The sequence below is a fragment of the Chiloscyllium plagiosum genome, unplaced genomic scaffold (genome assembly GCF_037043375.1).
Source record: "Chiloscyllium plagiosum isolate Xiang-an unplaced genomic scaffold, Cpla_swu_hap1 HiC_scaffold_2, whole genome shotgun sequence".
Taxonomy (NCBI): Eukaryota; Metazoa; Chordata; class Chondrichthyes; order Orectolobiformes; family Hemiscylliidae; genus Chiloscyllium; species Chiloscyllium plagiosum.
The window spans coordinates 79,144,051-79,166,128 of NW_028270140.1; the positions used below are offsets into that span (position 1 = coordinate 79,144,051).

At 41.2% G+C, this 22,078-nt stretch overlaps 1 protein-coding gene across 1 annotated transcript; it reads right to left on the minus strand.

Moving 5' to 3' along the window:
- Positions 1–705: 705 nt before the first annotated feature.
- Positions 706–19,668, minus strand: phax (phosphorylated adaptor for RNA export). The gene is made up of 5 exons (XM_043711966.2): positions 19,580–19,668; positions 14,689–15,371; positions 9,001–9,121; positions 5,432–5,515; positions 706–2,739 (listed from the first exon to the last, which is right to left on the minus strand). The coding sequence occupies exons 1-5, from the start codon at positions 19,655–19,657 to the stop codon at positions 2,467–2,469; spliced, it is 1,239 nt and encodes a 412-aa protein (XP_043567901.1). The 5' UTR covers positions 19,658–19,668; the 3' UTR covers positions 706–2,466.
- Between the last annotated feature and the right edge of the window lie 2,410 nt (positions 19,669–22,078).

Below are 22,078 nucleotides of genomic sequence, written 5' to 3' on the forward strand. Positions count from 1 at the left end.
GAAATTTAAATTCAATTAACAAAAATCAGAAATATGCAACTAGTCTTAATAATAGTCCTATATTGACCATTATAAAAACCCATCTGGTTCACTACTGTCCTTTAGGGAAGGGAGTTTGCCTGATTGACACGTGGCTCCAAATTCTCAGTAAGGTGGTCGACTCTGACAGTGGCCGACAGTGCAAGGACGTTTCGTGATGGGTAACAAATGCTGGCCTTGCCACCAACACCCACATCCCATAAAAGATGTTTTGAAAAATCTGTATGGAAGACATAACTATATTGCAAATGTAATGAATTTACAAAGTCCATAATCCAAAAATAAAAAGAGATATCTAGAGTAACCTCTATTATCCAGCATTCGATTATTCAAATTTCAGATTATCTGGTAAGGTCGCAATGCTTAGCTAAACTATGTTATCCAGCATTCCATTAACCAAACAAAATATTTTGTTCCTGTGTTCCTACCCACGCTCTTTGGATAATTGAGGTCCCTTTGTATTACAGAAATTAGTATAGCTATTGTCATGCTAATACAGCTGGAAAGAAAAAAAAACACTAAAGGACAAGAGGGAAAGGTATATTGTATTATTTTTACTGTTCACATCTGTCCTTTCTCTTGGTATGATTGTTGGATTGTTGTAGGCTTAGAATGTGTTCACTCTGCAGGTAAAAGATAGAAACCCAGAAAGGTCAAGACTAGAGATAGGCTTAACCAGGCACAGAGCTGATTTTATTATTGACTCTTTTGGTGTTAATAGCAGACAAATGATAGAAGTCAAAAACTGTATAATCAAAGATCATTTAAACGCACCACCAGATACAATCACATAACCAGGGATATGTGGCTTCAGCGCTCAGCTGAGGTTAGTTTTGATGCTCTGTTCACTAAACAATTGTACTTTGTAGCAGATAACTATGGAGTCATTAGCACCATCTTCTGCATAACATTTTTTTTTCAGAACTAGTTGGGATAGACCTTTCATATATGATTGTTGCACCTTGGCTGATTTGGAATGTTCATGCAAATAAGTGCTCCACTTCAAAGAAATGAGGAAAAAGCTTTTGTGTTGGCACTTGAAAATTTCTGGAAGCAGCCAATTTATCTATTCTATACTTCAGGGTAGCCAGTTCTCTTGGGCTGTTTAGTGGCTCTTTTTAAAAGGTATGCTAAGTATTAAAGCTCATTTTTAATCTAATTAAAAGTTTTACCCTCAAAAATTAAATTTTACTTTTATTTTAACCATGTATTTCAATAAAAGGAAAGCAATTATCATTCATTTTTCCATTGTCTATTCATGCCCCTGCTCTGCTGCACTGCACTGTGGCTTTTCCAATGATTGAGACACATCTCCCTCACTTTTCTATATGGAAGGAGGCTCTGATTAACTCAACTCAACCCCATGCAGGACTATGAATGGTGTTCTGCTTTCTGCGCCTTTGGAGAACCTTGTTGAAACATTATCTCAAAAGCCAAATGAAACCTTTCTTTTCTCTCAAGGGGCCCCTTTTTGATCTGAACATTCACAATGTCCTTAAGAATATTGTATTTCCTTCTCTAACCTCTCTGGCATGCATACACAATAAGATGGAAACCTGATTTTCCAAAGCAAATTAACCAGTCGGCCCAATTGAGAACAGACAATAAATTATGGCCTTGTCAGGGATGTCACAACAGAATTTTTCAAACTTCTTCAACAATGGGTTGCAAACCGAGAAAATGGTATTTTACTCGTTTGCCCAAAAGCTCAAATGACTCATCTACTCTGGTATAGTTTCAGTACCCACATTCCCTCCACTGAACTTCTGGCTATAATTTTGGTGAAACAACAGTGTATGTTATGGTTTAACTTTAATTTTGTAATCGGATATCCAAAGCTGTGCACCAGTCAAACTATTGATGTATTTACTTTATTTCCTCACTGTTTTTGCACTGTACTGCTATTTACATAATCCAGTTTTCCATAGGTCGTTTTAACGCCTTTACAGACCTGCACATGCACATGCCAAATACTGAACTCCATAATATCTGTTCGCCCGATACCATCCAGCAGTTTCCAATAAAATCACCATCATAAGCTGAATTGAATCAAAGGAGCTGCAAAAAAATTTGCATTTAAGTAAAAATTTACTAAATTTGCAAAACGTTATGATACGCAAACATAAAATTTACATGGAAGAATGATTTAAGATTCCTTTGCTGATAGGAATGCATCACTTTACCCTATATTCTCAAAAATGCTGTTATATGAGCACAACAAAGTTAATTGACAATTTATGTCATTTGAAAGGTAAGCATGAATTCGCAAGTTAAACACACAATACAAGTCAAAAAATTGTTTCAAGTAAGGAGGGCGTTATAAATGTAGCACAAATATGTCAACTAGAAATTTTAATGAGATCATCGATATGGGGTATTTATTACATTTGTCTCATAGTTTTCCAGTACTGTAATTAAGCAACCTTTTCAAAAGATTTCTAGATCATTACTGTTATCCAGTTCAATTGCATCTTCAGGATCTAATGGTGGCTTTTCCATGTGAACCTCTTCTGTATCCTCCACAGAAGCTAAGGCATCATTTGTATCACTAGCAAAAGTCTCTCGTGAAGCATCATCATCCACTTGCAGGTTCAGTTCCTTAATAGCTTGCTTCATCTTTTTCCCAATGATGTGCCGTCTCCTTTTTTTGGCTGCTTTTTTGCAATTATATTCTCTCTGATTTTCATCATAAAAAATTTCCTGTTGATTGAAAGCAAGAGATATTTTCTGACTAATTTAATATGACTGGAAAACTGTAACAAAAATAAATATTAGCAGATAATGTCCTTTGCAACTAAATTTTGAGAGCTTAATCTGTGACTGAACAGAGGATCCCAGAAAGCCAAATTCAAGTAGAATACAGAACTAGAAAGGAACACATGCATGAAATGATTTTAAGAGAAAGATAGGAATACTTGTTTGAATTACTTACAGTGTGGAAACAGGCCCTTCGGCCCAACAAGTCCACACCGACCCGCCGAAGCGCAACCCACCCATACCCCTACATTTACCCCTTACCTAACACTACGGGCAATTTAGCATGGCCAATTCACCTGACCTGCACATCTTTGGACTGTGGGAGGAAACCGGAGCACCCGGAGGAAACCCACGCAGACACGGGGAGAATGTGCAAACTCCACACAGTCAGTCGCCTGAGGCGGGAATTGAACCCGGGTCTCGGGCGCTGTGAGGCAGCAGTACTAACCACTGTGCCACCCACATTAAGATTAGATTCCCTACAGTGTGGAAACGGGCCCTTCGGCCAAACAAGTCCACACCGACCCTCTGAAGAGCAACCCATCCAGACCCATTCCTCTACATTCACCCCTGACTAATGCACGTAAAACTATGGGCAATTTAGCATGGCCAATTCACCTAACTTGCACATCTTTGGACTGTGGGAGGAAGCCAGAGCACCTGAAGGAAACCCACGCAGACACGGGGAGAATGTGCAAAATCCACACAGACAGTTGCCCGAGGTGGGAATTGAACCCAGGTCTCTGGCACTGTGAGGCAGCAGTGCTAACCACTCAGACACCGTGCTGCCTGGTTCTCCTTCAAAGATTGTTCTTGTATAATTCTGGTTTAAGCAGCCCTCTAGTGGCCATTCTTCACAAGTTTTGAAAAACAAAATGCAACTGATGACACAAGATCACACAAGATAAATGGCAGTTGGCCTAACAAGTCCATACCAGTGTTTACCCTCACCTGAATCTTCCCTCCTCTAAATGTTCCTTTGGAGTATTAATTCATGGCTCTATCACAATGTAATCTACTCCTCCTTGATTACATTAACAAAGGCAAATCTTAGCAGGACTTGTACACTGGCGGCATGGTGGCACAGTGGTTAGCACTGCTGCCTCACAGCGCTCGAGACCCGGGTTCGATTCCCGCCTCAGGCGACTGACTGTGTGGAGTTTGCACGTTCTCCCCGTGTCTGCGTGGGTTTCCTCTGGGTGCTCCGGTTTCCTCCCACAGTCCAAAGATGTGCAGGTCAGGTGAATTGGACATGCTAAATTGCCCGTAGTGTTAGGTAAGGGGTAAATGTAGGGGTATGGGTGGGTTGCGCTTCAGCGGGGCGGTGTGGACTTGTTGGGCTGAAGGGCCTGTTTCCACACTGTAAGTAATCTAAATCTAAATCTATCTAAAACTTAATGGTAAGGTCCTGGGGCGTGTTGCTGAACAAAGGGAGTGCAGGTTCACAGTTCCTTGAAAGTGCAGTCTCAGGTAGGTAGGATAGTGAAGGTGTTTTGTATGCTTTCTTTTATTGGTCAGAACATTGAGTACAGAAGTTGGGAAGTCAAATTGTAGCTGAACAGGACATCGGTGAGGGTGCTTTTAGAATATTGTATGCAAATCTGGTCTCCCTCCCATAAAAAGGAGATTGTGAAACTTGAAAGGGTTCAGAAAATATTTACAAGGATGTTACCAAGGTTGAAGGGTTTGAGCTATAGGTAGACTCTTAATAGGTTGGGGCTGTTTTCCTTGGAGCATCAGAGACTGAGTGACCTTCTAGAGGTATAGATAGGGTAAACAGACAAGGTCTTTTCCCTGGGTTGGAGTGAGTCCAGAACTAGATGGCATAAGTTTAGGGTGAGAGGGGAAAGATTTAAAAGGGGACCCAAGAGACATACTTTTTCATGCAAAGGGTGCTATGTGTACAGAATGAGCTGCCATAGGAAGTGGTGGAGGCTGGTACAATTACCCATCCAGATACCTTTTAAATGTTGTATGTGAACAGAAAGAGTTTAGAGGGATATGGACCAAGTGCTAGCAATAACTTAGGATATCTGGTCAGCATGGATGAGTTGGACCGAAGGGTCTGTTTCTGTGCTGTACATCTCTAAGACTACATGCTTCAACCACTTAAAATAGTAACAAGTTCCAAATTTACACCATTCTTTGACTGAACAGGTTTCTCCTAGATTCTCTTTTGGCACTCTCAAATCTATATTGATGACCTTTAGTGATCCTCTTCCCCATAATCAGAATCATTCTCTGTGTCGACCCTATTGAAAGCTTTTAGAAATTTGAAGTTAAGAGAAACAGTCCATTAATTATTGCCTGACGTTTATGCCCATCCATTTCTGATAAATTTCTCATAAATCATCTTTGCACCACTCCATTGCCTTGTAGCTGCAAAGGAAACTTAATTGTTCACCAAATTCCCAAGCTAAGTACTCTGCAGAGGCATTAATCTGTTGCGATGAGCACTGAGTCACTCATGTAATGCATCTGAACTCTGCCTACACATTTACACTTTCAGCAGACATTACAAAATAACAACCAGCAGCTAAAGCACTGATTTTAGGCAAAGAACAAAATCACTCGTTTGCCCTTATCAAACAGTATGATGATTAAGTTAATTACATAAAAATGTTTCAGTTCTAACCTTGATTTGGTCTTGAGTGATGCTTGGTGTACTTTTCAACAATTGCAAGTAAACTCCACCAGGTGTTCTTCTGCGACTGCCATCCTATGAAGCAGAAAAACAATTGCACAACGAAGCTGGATTCATGCAAAAAAAAAAACTAGCCTCCCTTTCTGCAAGTCCATCTTTGCTTACTAATTCACTGTTCCTCCCACTCCTGTTAGACCTCGACTTTTCTTTTTGTTTACACGTGTCTCAGACATTTCCACTTTTTCTTTTGATCTCCTGGGACATGTAGTTCTATATCCTCACTTTCTCTTGGAGACCTGGAGAAAGACCTCCAGCTGCAAACCTTTGAAGTGACAAAAGCATTTCAGCTCTCCCTAAGGACAAAGTCATAACACATCTCTAAACACTATTATGCTTTCTTTAGAAAGTATTATTTTATTAAGGGATCTCTGCCATCTTAAATGTAAAGTCTAACCTCCCAAGCCTATTTTGACCATAAGACATAGGGCAGAGGTAGGCTCATCAGCCCAAGTCTATTCCACCATTCAAACTCATGGCTGATCTGAATCCTCAATTCCACTTTCCTGTCTTTTCCCCCAAAACCCTCGATTCCCTTACTGATTAAAAATCTCTCTACCTTGGCCTTGAATATTCTTAATGGCTCAGCAGCTCTCTGCAGTAAAGAATTCCAGAGACACTCACCCTCAAGAAATTCCTCATCTATGTTAAACGTATGATAGAGTCAGACAACGTGAAAACAGACCCTTTGGTTCAAATTGTCCTTGCGGACCAGACATCCCAATCTAACCTCGTCCCACTGCCAATATTCAACCCCTATCCCTCTAAACGCTTCCTACTCATGTACCCATCCAGATGCCTTTTAAATGTTGTCATTGTATCCATCTCCACCACTTCCTTTGGATGAATGCACAGTGCTCTGTTTGAAGCTACGCCTCAGATCCTTTATAAAATCTTTCCCCTCCCACCTTAAACTTATGTCCTCTAGCTTTGGACTCTTCCATCCTAGGAGAAAAGACCTTGGCTATTCACCCTATCCATGCCCCTCATGATTTTATGAGGTCACCTAAGTTTCTGATGCTCCAAGGAAAATAGCCCCAGTTTATTCAGCCTCTCCCTATAGCTCATACCCTCCAGTCCTAGCAACATCCTTGTAAATCTTTTCTGCACACTCTCTAATTTAACAATATCCTTCTTATAGAAGGACAATAATTTTACGCAGTATTCTATAAGTGGTCTCACCAAAGTCCTGTACAGACACAACATGTCGACCCAACTCCTATACTCAATATTCTAACCAATGAGGGCATGTGTATTAAACACCACTTTCACCAATCTGTCCACCTGTGACTCCAATTTCAAACTATTCTAAGATGACGACTCTTGGTCCTAGATTTCCCACAAGAGGAAACAACCTTTCTGCAGCTACCCTATCCAAGTCCTCTACTAATCTTATTTGTTTCAATACATTTGCCACTCATTCTTCTAAATTCTAATGAGTACAGGTCTAATCTACCAAATCTCCTCTTGGAAAGTAGGCTGATACCAGGCATGGAGGGACTATCTCTGGACTGCCTCCAGTTCCAGTATATCTTTCCTGGGATCAGCCTTGTATTGGGAAAACAAGATTCTTCAGCAAGTTGGAAGATTGATATCACTGAATCCAAAAAATATCCAATCGCTCCAATAGACAACAAGGCCATTAGTATTAAAGGAGTTGCCTCAGCTCCCATATCTACTTGTATGATAATGCAATAATGTAAAACCTTACAACTTAAACACTACACGGATTTTTTTTTTGCAAATCCATTTCTTCTGTTACAACTTTTAAAAGGCAACACCCTGAATCAACTGTCAATAATTACAACTGTAGAAACATAACCCAGCATCCTATACTTTCCAATTTCCTGTGCCAAATACCTTAGGAGGTCAACTTGCAAAAAGTGTCTTTAAGATTATCTTTATTTCATGTTATACTAAGGGAGTGTCTCAACCTATTTTAGTTCATGAGTGGCTAACATTCATCTAAATTAACCTGGAATTTCACAACCATGAGAGGGGTTTTGGATTTGTGATCAATAATGTTTGAGTATGTCCTTTATTAACATTCAAGCATTAAGACAGAACTCAAAACAATGACCATGTTGAGTCCTTGCTGGAGCATGGTCCCTTGTGCAACGAATTTTATTCAGTATCTTACACCATCACTTTGAGAAATTCAACGATATTGCCAAATTGTTATTTGATTGCAGAAAGCATCACAAACTTGTGGATAAGCATCTCTGGGACTGATTGGAGTCAGCGGACTGGACCGTGTACAGGTTCTCAGCAGAATACCTCCACGAGTATGCCACTGCCATCATGGACTTAATTAGGAAATGTGTGGAAGATTGACTTCTTTGTTACACAGTCTAGGTGTTCTTCAACCAGGAAGACCATCCAACTCAAGTTGGATGACCCAGACTGATACAGGAGCTCCGGATATGACTTACACAATGTCATTCGGACTAAGTTAGAGCCCCAAACCTATCAAACAGGCTCCTGCTGTCTGTGGCAAGGCCCAAACAAGATTACGGAATACAAGCCGAAACAGAGCAAGATAGCAGACAAAGACATCTCCCTCCCTGATGCGGGCAATGCTTTCTATGCTCAATTTGAGCAGAATGCCAGTGGCACAGTGCCACCTGCCCCAACAGCCACTGGAGATGTCAGATCAGTCTTTCTGGGAGTCAACCCAAGGAAAGTGATGGGCCCAGGTGGTGTCCCCGGACTAGTATTCACATCCTGTGCAGACCAGCTGGACGAGGTAATTACCGACGTCTTCAACCTCTCCCTCCTACAAGCAAAAGTCCCCACTTGCTTCAAGATGACCGCCACCATATCTGTACCTAAGAGTACATATGTGATGCCCTTTCATGACTACTGCAAAATCAGGAAATGCTTCAAGAGGCTGGTCATGGCCCACATTAAATCCAGTCTTCCAGCCTGCCTCTATCTCCTACAATTTGCCTACTGACACAACCGGTACACAGGATTGAAATAAACACAGTTTATTCACCATCTTACTATTTTCAACGAACACTTCACCAGAGGACCGAACAATCTGGACCACTGCAACACAACCAAAGATGCCTACCACTCCATCCCTATCCAGTCCAAAGATGTGCAGGTCAGGTGAATTGGCCATGCTAAATTGCCCATAGTGTTAGGTGCATAACTCAGAGGGAAACTGGTCTGGGTAGGTTACTCTTCAGAGGTCGGTGTGGACTGGTTGGACCGAAGGGCCTGTTTCCACACTGTTGGGAATCTAATCTAAACTGATCCCATTCCTCTCCCCATCCAAATCCAACAGCACTCAGAAGAATTACTGGTCACCCTCCCTCTTCCTCACCAAGGGATGCAGCAACCAGCTGTCACACTCCATGACTAGCTCAGCTAAGATTAGTTAACTAAGCAAAGAATGGATACTGAAACTGATTTTCTCCTGAATGGCACTGTTTAGTTACTCCACAGACAAAGTCATGGAGTCACGCACAATTTTTAAAAAGACAGGCATTACTTACAACAATCATGAGTCCACCATTCTGTTCCACTTCCGCTGTTTGAATCAGAAGTTCTATTGCTTTCTTCCTTCCAATAGTTTTAACAACCCTGTGAATCAGATCGGTTTTTGGTTCTCGGAGCCTGAATAATAGAAATTTGAAATTTCTGTTACATTTTCTGCAACACATTTTTCATAACAGGTGCACACTGCTTCAACATTCTCAATCATTTTGATTTAAAAAGGCCAAGGCATTCTTGGGGCATATTTTAAAATAATTTTCCATGGAAAAATGAACTCCAGGGTCAAAATAAGTGTCATTAGATGGGCTTAAATATTGAGCAAGCCACTTTTCTCTCCACTCAGAAAAATGAGGACAACCTGCCACCACTAAGATGTCAAACTTTCCAGTCCTAGGTATTATATGCTAATCTCGTAATCAATATGTGCTGTATCTCCGAATTCAAAAGGTGGGTGTCTTAAAAACACGTCAGCCTTTGGATGCAGTTTTAAATTTCATATATGTACGCTTTCAGTGGAGTTAAATCCACCTAGTGATTGTTCCTTATTAGTGAAGAGGGTGTGGGAAGACGAGAGAAGAGAGGAGGAGGAAGAGGTGGAGAAAAATTCAACTACACTTGTCAGGCATGATCGATTTCCAAATCCACCTTTGTTCTGTCATGTTCAGCACAGGTAGGATCCATTTTGAACTTCAAAACAATTTGAAATTGAAAACAGGATACAAACCAGGTGACATAGATGGCTATCCAAAGTCACCAAACCTTTGTGGATCAGAACCACTCCTTTAACACAACAATTTTTATAGATGGACCACAGAAAGCATCCTATCTGGATATATCACAGCATGGATTGGCAACTGCTCTTTCCAAGGCAGCAAGAGAGAAAGAGTTGTGAACAACATCATATAAACCAGTCTTCCATCCACAGAGTCCATCTGCCTGCTGCTTCAGGAAAGCTGCCAACATAATCAAAGACCCTTCCCATTCTGGTTATACTCTCTTCCAGCAGGCAGAAGATGTAAAAGTTTGAATAAATATACAAATCGATTCAAGAACTACTTCCATCTTGTTATCAGACTTTTGGAATGGACTTTACCAATGTTAATTCTGAACTCACTCTCTGCACCTTCTCTGTGGCTATAACACTGTGTTCTGCACTCTGTTCTGTTACCCTAATGCACTTTGTGTGGTTCTGTCGGTCTATATAGCATGGAAAACAACACTTCTCACTGTATCTCAACAACATAACAACAAATCAATTTATCTTTAAGTAGGAGAATGATTAATTTTTCAAACTAAAACAGTTCCAAAATCAAGAAATGTACAAAATAGGAGGCGAGGACCATTCAGCCATGTGCGTCTGCTCCACCATTCAATGTGATTATGGCTCATGATCATCCAACTCAGCATACTGTTCTAGCTTTCACCCTCCGGTCCTATTAGCCTCAAGAACCAACTCTCGAAGATCATAGCTCTGGTGCCTGCAACCTATTTCCTTTAAGACCTCCGAGATACAAACCATATGAGGTTCAACAGATTTGTCAATCTTTAATAAATTATTTTGCTTATGTTATGGGCGGCACGGTGGCACAGTGGTTAGCACTGTTGCCTCACAGCGCCAGAGACCCGGGTTCAATTCCCGCCTCAGGCGACTGACTGTGTGGAGTTTGCACGTTCTCCCCGTGTCTGCGTGGGTTTCCTCCGGGTGCTCCGGTTTCCTCCCACAATCCAAAAGATGTGCAGGGTCAGGTGAATTGGCCGTACTAAATTGCCCGTAGTGTTAGATAAGGGGTAAATGTAGGGGTATGGGTGGGTTTCGCTTCGGCGGGTCGGTGTGGACTTGTTGGGCCGAAGGGCCTGTTTCCACACTGTAATCTAATCTAATCTAATCTAATATGGATCTGTTTCTGATTCAATGCTGGTTTCCTTGGAGAGTCTGTCATCTTGTCAACTTCTTCTATCTTAAATAGAAATGCCATATTTGATTAGATCAGATTACTTACAGTGTGGAAACAGGCCCTTCGGCCCAACAAGTCCACACCGACCCGCCAAAGCGTAACCCACCCAGACCCATTCCCCTACATTTACCCCTGCACCTAACACTACGGGCAATTTAGCATGGCCAATTCACCTCACCTGCACATTGTTGGACTGTGGGAGGAAACCGGAGCACCCAGAGGAAACCCATGCAGACACGGGGAGAATGTGCAAACTCCACACAATCAGTCGCCTGAGGCGGGAATTGAACCCGGGTCTCTGGCACTGTGAGGCAGCAGTGCTAACCACTGTGCCACCGTGACGCCTGATATTATTTTCAGCAGGTCTGCAACTGCCTTATTTTCACTGGTAACATCTAATGTCATGAAAAAAAGTTGTATTGATTATTATGGCCTTTACATGCCTCTTCATACTCAAGATTTTGAGGGGCTTTTGTTCTGTTAACCTCTATTGCTGTTTTTCTTTCTCATTTGCCACGACACAATCTATTTTCTGCATTATTTTAGCTTTATCTCACCTCTTTAGTTACCGGTGTGTTTTTTGGGAAATATGGTTCTTACCCTTAGAGGTGTAAACATGTTCTGAATCTTATTCATATTTTTATTAATTATTTCCCTCTACTTTTCTGTTGTTTTATCCATTAACAGTTGTTCAGTTTACTATGACCAATCTCTATTCTCACTGCATTGAAGTCAGCTTCACAAATTTTGTTTCTTCTTTGCAAATACTATGCTGAATATAATCAGATTAAGATCGATAACAGATAAATGTTCATTCACCAACAGACACCAAACTAAATCAGGCTCATTATTAAATCTAACATGGCAGGAATTTTATTGGTTCTAGGGTACATAGCTTGAGACACATAAGTAGTTCACTATCGTGGTGACATGCTAGACGTTGCCTGATGGGAGTCACTGTATGTCAACATGCACAACAGTGATAAAAGGAACGTAGCACAAATCAGACATGGATGAACTGATGCCTGCAGAGGGTAGAATGTGAGAGAATAGTCAGGAATGCAATGGAAGTCAAGTTTCAAAGGTAACAAATATGAACAGGGTTTCAGCAACAGTTAAGTGAAATGGGCATAAAGTCAGAAACTGTTATGGAGTTGGAGGTAGGTAGTCTTGCTTATAATACAAATGTAGCTGGAAGAACAACTTGGTGTCAAAAATGACTTTAAGGTTGAGAACAGTCTGATTCTGTTCAACCAGTACGAGATGTTTGATATATATTCTGATAACTTAACACTGAAGTTGAGAGAATGCATATAAATTTTGAAATCTTCCATTAAACCCCAACTGCCTTTACTATCCTTACCTAATCTCTGCATTTATACAGTTTAGTAATCGGAGGGTATTTACACAACACTCACTACTGTCTTAATCCTTTCCCATTTCATAATTCTACCCATAAACTTGCTTCTCTCTTGTTCTATCCTCTCTTACCACTGAAATGATTTCAATCTTCATCAAGGTGGTTCCCGTGCCATTTTCCCCAGCTTTCCTATAGAAATTCTAACCTGGCATATCTTGTTCTTGGTCCTATCTTCAAGTCATGTCTTAGTAATAGTCAACATGTAAAATCTTCCTCATTGAATCTGATTTTCAGTTGCTGAATTGTTGGTTTACATGTATAAATTGAGACATTGCTGCAAATGAGTATCTCCTAGCAACACTATCAGACTAAACAGTGCATCAGCGCTTGTGTGATACAGTAGTAGTGTCCTATCTCTGGGCAAGGAGCCTGCGCTCAAGTCACCTGCTCGAGAGGTGTGTCATAACACCTGTCTCGGTTGATTAGAAATATAACAAACTTTGTTTTAACTGCTACCTTATGAATGACACTCTTGATAAACGGGCAAAAATGATATACCTCAAATACCAGAGGTTCACTGTATTATCACGACATCAGAGTAATCAGTTGAGGATATGAGTGAGAAGGCTCTCTTCTGGTAAGTTTTATTTAAGGGAAATAATAATGCAACTTGAAGTGATAAATGCTGTAAATTAAGTATAACAGTGATCTGTATAGCCACTGCATTACATTTCTGTTACTGTATGTTTTTACATTAATAATGTGGACCTCTTTATCAGCCATAATATTTAGTCAACTGGCACACTCCTGGTCCCATAGTCAGAGTCATGGAGATGTACAGCATGGAAACAGACCCTTCAGTCTAACTTGTCCATGCCAACAAGATATCCTAAATTAATCTAGTCCCATTTGTCAGCATTTGGCCCAGATCCCTCAAACCCTTCCAATTCACATACAATATTTAAAAGGCATCTGAATGGGCAATTATACCAGCCCCCACCACTTCCTCTGACAGCTCACTCCATACATTTACCACCCTCTGCACGAAAAGGTTGCTTTTTAGGTACTTTTAAAAAATTCCCCTTAAACTAAGGCTTCTAGTTTTGGGCTCTGCTGCACTGGGGAAAAGACCTTGGCTATTCAACCTATGATGTCCCCTTATGATTTTATAAACTTCGATAAGGTCATTCCCTCAACCTCCAGGTTAATAAAGTGCCAGTTAATAAAAAATGTTCTGTACCTATAATTCAGCTTTAAACACTAGCTAAAATTACTATGACTACTGACAAGCCAAAGGCTAAGTATCTCATTGACAACTTGAAACAAATTTTAAAATATCAGAAAGGAGGTCAAGTAATGTAGTCGCCTAGAACCAAAGCTCTTGTGCAATACTTGTAACAATAATGCAACTGTGTTCAAAATGGAGGAGTTGAGACAGGATCCTCAAGGTATTCTCTAAAGATCTGATTATAGCTTTAATTGTATTAAGTTCCTCCCATGTTGCATTATAGTTTCTGTAGATGATGTGCCAAAATCACTTCATTTGTGCTGATGTCATCTCACCGTATTACAATGGCTCCTTGAAAAACCCATCTTGTACATTAATGTTCTTGGGAGAGGAAATCTGCTGGCTTTGCCTATCTGACCTGCACATGACTCCAGACAGCAATCTGACTGACTCTTAGAGATGAACATCATCTGGTGGCAAGGTGGCTCAGTGGATAGCACTGCTGCCTCTCAGCACCAGGGACCAGAGCTCGACTCCAGCCTCCGGCGACTACGTGTAGAGTTTGCACATTCTCCCCATGTCTGTGTGGGTTTCCTCTGGGTGCTCCGGTTTCCTCCCAAAATCCAAAGATACGTAGGTTAGGTGAATTGGCCAAGTTAAATTGCCCAAAGTGCTCAGGTGCATTAATTAGGGGAAAATGTAGAGTGGTAGGGGAATGGGTCTGGTGGGTTACCCCTTGGAGAACTGATGTGGACTTGTTGGGCCGAATGGCCTATTTCCACACAGTAGGGATTCTGTAACATTCAGGCCTTACCAAGGACATTCATATCCTAAGAAATAAAAACAAAAATTCTACTTGAACAGCGTACTTCACTTGAAGTTTGGAGACAAAGGTATTTTTTACTTCCCCTTTCTTTGAACAATAATTTTGACTTGTGTCAAAGAACAAAAAAAAGAAGAGAGGTAATGTTCGATGACTATTCCACAGATGGGTATGCCACAAAGACTCAGGGGCACACAGAACATGTGGCAAATTTGCTGAGACTCACCCAAGGTAGAAATTTAAACTGCAGATAGCACCTTAATATTACCTCTGCAGAAAACCTATCAGTTGTCATATTCTAGATAAACAGAACATACCAACCTGTAGGCTATTTCATCCGAAATCTTATTTGGACTATCATCTTCTTTAATATCACATTTTCCCTTGTAGTTCATTTCAAGCCTTTCCCCTAGCCTCTCCTTAACTGGCCTTTTTCGCTTGAGATTGCTTTGATTACACTCTTCCTGGTTTTTGATTTTCCTTCCATCCTGTATATACTCATCTAATTCTGCTTCTAACTTATTCATTTCCTCGTCCTCTTCCCGACGCTGTTTTGCCATCATCTTCTTTGCCATTGCATAATTGTAAGTCTCAGACTGTCGAGAGTTCATGTCAATGCAGCCCTCCATTCCCAAAATTCCCAGCTCTGTTGCCACAGCATCTTGATTCTGCTCCTGTAACACTGAGCCCCAAATATTGTTAACTTTGCGATCTTGTACTTTTGCAGGATTTCCAGTCCCCATAAAACCATCACCAACTGGACCAAAAGGCATGCCTGGAGGTTTTAAAGGTAGATTGTTTGCACTGTTTGAACATTTTTGACGCTTCCTTCGCCACAAGAGTCTTTCCTCATCATCAGAATCAAGATCACTCTCTTCACTTGAATTGTCAGATGTTGTGGTTCGGTAGCGGCTGCTCAAATCAAATGAAGATGGGTGAGCTGGCACATCATTTTGTGCATTAAAGGGTGTAGTTGGGAAGTTGGGTATAGCAGCTTGCTGGTTCTGCAAATGAAGTACAATACAGTTACTAAGCATGAACATTATGTTCAGCCTAATTAAAATTATTGCTTTGGAAAATAACATGCAAGCGATAATTTGCTATTCACACTTTGCTGTGGCTACTAAAATGGCTGCCACCTCTCCAACCAATGTTTCAAATTTATTCTTTCACCCCTGTTCATAATGCATTTTGCCAATGGACCTCCTTGCTCTTATTTTGTAATGTATTGCATGCCCCCATGTACTTGAGATTTTTTCCCTTCAGCAATTGAAATAATTTTGTCCAACAATAAAAAGAGATTGCATTAACCTCCTAAATTTTATTTACAACCTGAAATTCTATTTTTATAGACTTTAAGTGAAGATCTCAGTCTTTCAAACACCTGGGCTTGGAACTTGATACCTTTGCCCATGACCGCAGCCATGAACTGAATTTGCTTTGTACAGACATCATGAGGAATCAAAATCAAAATTTGACCAGTTGCATAAAGAAATATTGGGACCAGTGACCAAGAATTTGGTCAGAGGCATCATAAACAAAAGAGGGAAGTAAATAGATGGAGAGGTTTAGGGAAGAGGTTCGAGCTTACAGCCTAAGCAACTAAAGGTACAGCCAAAAACAGCTAAATAAAATTAGAGATGTGCAACATCGAGGAGCTCAGTAATCTTAAAAAAAATCTTGTTACAGTTTTTGGGCTGTAACAAATTGCAGAGATAAGTTGGGACAAGACCAAAGGACTTGAAAAGATGTGAATTGTAAACAAAATCAAAAGAACTGCAGATGCTGTAAATTATAAATGAAAACAGAAATTGTTGGAAAAGCTCAGTAGGTCTGGCAGCATCTGTAGAGAGAATTCAGAGTCAATGTTTCAGATCGAATGACCCTTCCTCAAATGCCATTTGGGGCCGCTCGGTGGCTCAGTGGTTAGCCCTGCTGCCTCTCAATTGCAGGGACCTGGGTTCAATTCCAACCTCTGCGTGGAGTTTGCACATTCTCCCTGTGTCTGCGTGGGTTCCTTCCAGGTGGTCCAGTTTTCTCCCAGTCAAAAGATGTGCAGGTTAGGTGAATTAGCTTTGGGAGGTGTCAGGTTGCAGGGACAGGATGGGATGCACTTTGGAGGGTCAGTGTAGACTTGATGGGCCAAATGGTCTGTTTCCACACTGTGAGGATTCTATGACGACCCAAAATGTTAACTCTAATTTCTCTCCACAGACACTGCCAGACAGGTTGAGCCTTCCCAGCAATTCCTAATTTTGTTTGAGGATTTTAAAAGTTGTTGTCACACTTTGCAACAAACTAGGTCAATGTACATGGATTGAAGGGGAAGTGGAACTTCAACAGTTGGCTTGAAGCTGATGAGTTTTAGGTATACCCTGACACCATCGAGCTTTACCTCATCATCTATGTTGACTTCCACATTGTCTATAATAGTCAAACTGCTATGAAAAAGTACAGGACGAGCACAAATTTCCATCAAATACTGGGCAGACTGAAGACATTCCATTCTCCCACCCCAGACTGCAATAATGCCACTGAAAGCCAGACAGGAAGTATTGGAATAGTCAAGTTCAGACAGTAACTCTCTTGTCAATAAGATGTCAGCAACAAAGAAGCTGAGGGAGGGACCAAGTTCATTAATTTCAGAGTGAAAATCAGTACAGTACTCCTGGTGAAGGAGGAGATGGGACTGCACAGTGGCTAAGTGATTAGCATAGTGGTGCCTCACAGCGTCAGGGACCCAGGTTAAATTCCACCCTTGTGGGACCGTGTTTGTGGTGTTCGCACATTTTCCACAAATCTGCATGGGATACTTCCCACAGTCCAAAAATGCCCAGGTTAGGTGGATTGGCCATGAATATGCAGGGTTACAGGAAAAGAGTAAGGCGTGGGTCCAGATGGGATGCTCTTTGGAGGGCCAGAGTGTACTCGATGGGCTGAATGGCCTGCTCCCACACTGTAGGGATTCTATGACATGGAGGTGGAAACTGCGTCAAACATCACATCACACAGTGTCAAACAGTTGGACTTGGCCTCAAGCGATGGCTTTGGGCTTTCTGACACAATGGAAAACAATTCATCTCATTTGATGTCAGACAGGCACAATGACAAATCAAAAAGTGGTGAACAGCTTGAGAGAAAGAGTGACAAACCAGGTGTCTGTGTACATATGGATCCTGGCAGGTTTTTACAAGATGTCACTGAAAAATAGCAGGAGCCAGGGAGACAATCTTGGAGAAGCTACTGATAGAAATGTACTGATATACAGCATGGGTGGTAATAAAGGATAGGTGGTTGTATGGTACTATAGTTAAATTCTTACATTGCATCAGCACTAGTTGCTGATGGAATATTCTAGAAGTGTCCACTCAAACATTTTCAAAATTAAGAAAACTAACATGCAAATTTGGATTTTATTCAGGTAAAATTTATTTTTAAAAAGTACAAATCCATAAGAAGAGACAGAATATTATGAGAGATTAACCACAGCTTACACACAAATGGAATTTAGAAAGTCCACCTATAGGCCCAAACACTCAAGATGTTAATCTTTGCACCAACAGAATTCCCCCCCCTCCTCAAAAAGGTGAATTCAGATCAAATAATTCCAATTACTTGGATTGTTCTAGGCACAACCCTAAATAGCCCCTGAATGATGTTATAACAAATCCACAGTAGCTAAGTTTCAAGAAAGATGTCTTGTACAACAAAACAAACTGTCCAGCTACACTGTTTGATAGCTAAGTGTTCATGTTGGGTAGGTTACTTCCTGCAGAGTCTAATGAGTATCATAAGGTATTCTCCATCCACCTGAATATCTTAGATAGTAAAACATCCCAGACTGCATGACTGAAATAGTCTTAAAGGGGGAAAAAGAGACCATATAGATATATACCTGATCAAGCAGCTGGACAACTTTCCTAATAAATATTTTTTAAAGGAGCATCTTAAAGAAAGTAAGAGACACAAGTCCAGGTGAGTTATAAAATGCTTTAAATAGTTTAAATATACTTGAATGTTTCACTTTAACATTTTAACCAGAGAGAAAGGAAACTATTTGAGAGATGCCTGCAAGGGTGCTTGGTCTATACATTTAAATTATAATAAACAAAGCTGGAAGGGTACAGACAGGTTTGCAAAAGGGGTAAATAAACTTGCATTAACTCATTGTTGTGCATTGGCATTACTCAAGGTAAACAGAGAAGAGTGGGGTCTTTTTCCTCTAAAGATAAGCATGCTGTCAGGACAGTTGAAAATTCAGTTACCATGACAATTCTAACTTGAAGTTGATCAACTTGAAGTTTGTGAAGGAAATCAGGTGCAATCATTCACTAATGTAAATTTTATAGATCAGCCATACAAAAGCAAGTGCAAATCTAAAAACAGAAAACACTGGACCTACTCAGGTCTGGCAGCATGTGTGGAATCAAACAGTTAACATTTCAGGTTTGCGACCTTCCATTGTTAGTCTTTTGAGACCTGGCCCATGCAGAAATTGTTGCTGAGAGATTGAAAGCCCTATTGTTGCAACTGTTACTACAGTCAACTACAGGTGGGGCTACATTTTGCCAACAGCAAAAAGAGGCTGACCTGAAATGCGAGTTTTGCATACCAACCTGCAGCATATTCAGCTTTTAAATATTATTGAAGGCTGGGGAGAGATAAATTGGAGGGAGATGCACAAGAGGATAGACAGAGTGGGAAGATAGCATAAACCCTGGTGGTGGAGGCTCCACAGAAAGAGGGGGAAAAGAATACCAAAGGGTTTAGAAAGAGGGGTCGCTGGAGTCGAAACCTTGAACGGTTTTTCTTTCCTCCACAAGATGCTGCTGAGTTTCTCCAACAATCGCTGGGTGGGGGTTGGGGGGAGGTGAGGGGGAAGCGACTGGCTGCAAAAAGGGTCTTGGAATAGGGACGTGAATTTTAAAAGTGGGGTTTGGTATTGGAGGGAGGGTACGGAGAGTGCTGCACTCTCCCACCCCCGCCCCAGCCCCAGCCCCAGCCCCCGCCCCCGCCCAGAGGCCGGTTACACCAGTCAGTCAGTCAGACCCCCCCTGCCCCCTGCAGTGCTGGGGAGGGACAGGACACTGAGAGTCCATTGTACTCGGGCTGGCTCTCCATGCAGCAAGACTCTGATCATGATTTCAGTCCTGAGGCGGGGGGGGGAGAGAGAGGGGAAAACCCTTTCAACTGCAAACCCTTCCCCCGGTACCTGCGGCTCTCCGCCCGTGGTCATCTCCGAGTCAGACTCAGAGTCCAGCACCTCCCCGTCCTCCAGCGGCGCCGCCATCCTTGCTGCAGAGCCCCGACCCGGAAACTAAACCCACTCTCTCCTCCCCCTTCCCCAGAGCCGCACTTCCGGGTCACAGCCTCCCGCCTTGATCTGCTCTCGCTCTGGGCACGCGGGGGCGCTGCACTGGCTCACTGCCTTTCCAGGTGCTCCTCCTGCTCCCTCTATGTTGTGGGCTATTGACATCCTCTCTCTCTCTTCATCACAAAGGGAGGGAGAGAGGCAATTGGTTTTATATCTCAGAATCATATAAGTGTTACAGGGTAGAAGCAGAGTGTTCAAAGCACCGGCTCTCTTAATGAGGATAGTTACTTACTACCAATCTCCTACTTTTTCCCTGTACTCTTGTATATTATTTCAATCCAAATATTCATCCAATACCCTCTTGAATATCCTAGTTATACTTCCATAATCTCACTACTCGTTGTGTAATAATGTTTTGGTTCGCATTTGCATTTATTTGGCAAATCATTTTAAACCTGTGCCATCTGGTTCTTGACTCTTTTAACATCTCTTTGTAAAGAGTTGTGGAAAACTGGCTGGATCAATGAAGGTTTCTGCAGGTGGGATCACCAAATAAGTAGTGCACCAAGTGTCCTGTTTAAGGTACTTGTAATTTACTAAAAGTGAAAAAAAAAGCTTCAGAACCAAAAAAACACTCAATGAAGTCTATTATTATTGATGTCATCTGCACATTGTGGTTGTTTTTAATTAATGTGTTGAGGCATATTATGACACATATCTGAATGCAGTGGGATTTGAACCCAGGCCTTTTAGCTCAGAGGTAAGGACACTACTAATGTGCCACAAAACCCTCACAGACATTTCATACTTAGTGCTGCATACTTAGTTCATCAAGAGCAATCTTAGTTACTCCATGCTCCTTCCACAGGACATGGAAAAAACTCTGGAAAAGATTAAGACAGAGTGAGTTACTGCTCATAGACTCATAGAGTCTACAGCACAGAAACAGACCCTTTGGTCCAACCAGACTGTACCGAACATAATCCCAAACTAAACTAGTCCCATTGCCTGCTCCTGGCCCATATCCCTCCAAACCTTTCCTATTCATGTACCTATCCAAATGTCTTTTAAATGTTGTAATTGTATCTGTTTCCACCACTTCCCCAGGAAGTTCATTCCACACGTGAACCACTCTTGGTGTAAAGGATTTACCACTCATGTCTTTTTTACATGTCTCTTCTCTCATCTTAAAAATGTGCCCCCTCGTCTTGAAATCCCCTATCCTAGGGAAAAGACAACTACCATTAATTCAATCTATACATCTCATTATTTTTTAAACTTCGATAACATTCCCAAGTCCTCCCAGTCTAAAACCTAGAAACTATCAGCCAGGCTTACATGGGATGGGTCTTTACGAAGATCCTCCCACAATTCCAAGCTATTCTGTACAGAACAGCCAAAGATTAGAGCCCCCACAAGGCTCGACCTAAAGTATAATAAAAGATTCAGGAACAGCTGACATAACTCTATGTGGGGAGGCTAGCAAAACCCTGGTCAAATATAGCTTTTAAGTAGTTTCTAGAGGTTGAGTACTTTAAAAAAGGAAATCTAAAGAATAGATGCAAGGAAGCTGAAAGTTCTGCCACCTATGGAGGAATAAAGAGTGAGTAATGCAATGGAGAACATAGAAGAATAGATTTTGAAGAAGACATAGGACTGGAGGAAACTGCAACAAGAAGGTAAGACAGGGCCATTAAATGGTTTGTAGATGTGAACAGAATTGCAATTTATTGGGGAAACTGGCAATGCTGGATGTGTTTGATTTACTGTTGGACTACATGTGGTCTCTAATTAAAGATATGCTAAACATGTTAAGAGACGACAGTGAATATACTGTAATCTATCACTCACTGGTCTTGACTTGACACAGTCCACCACACCAGGAATAGAAGCCATTTCAGTGATAATCTGGCAATGATTATGTAGATCAGAATGGATTCAGACAAGCACAGACACATCAGCTGCACCCACATCATTTCCTCTGGATCTTTTCCAGTACTTGTGTATTTCTCATCAGCATATTACTCATAACATTACATAAAAACACAGCAAAAAACAAATGTATGATGACAATATGAAGCTTTATCTCATCACCACCTTTCTAAACTATCCAGGTTGCTTGACTAACATTCAGTACCAGATTAGCACAGCATCTTCCAGCATTGGTAAAACTGAATCCATGATCTTTGGTCTTTCTACAACTTTTTTTTCTGTCTATTGACCAGACTGTTTTTGATGTTATATTTATCCACAAAATGAGGGTTTCCAATCGGTTATTAATATGATTACCTACTCTCATTCCCCATGGCATTACTTTGCTTTGTCAGTTCTTTGTGCATTTGTTATGACTAAACTTGACATTTTAATTATTATGAGAGGTTACAATGCACGTTTATA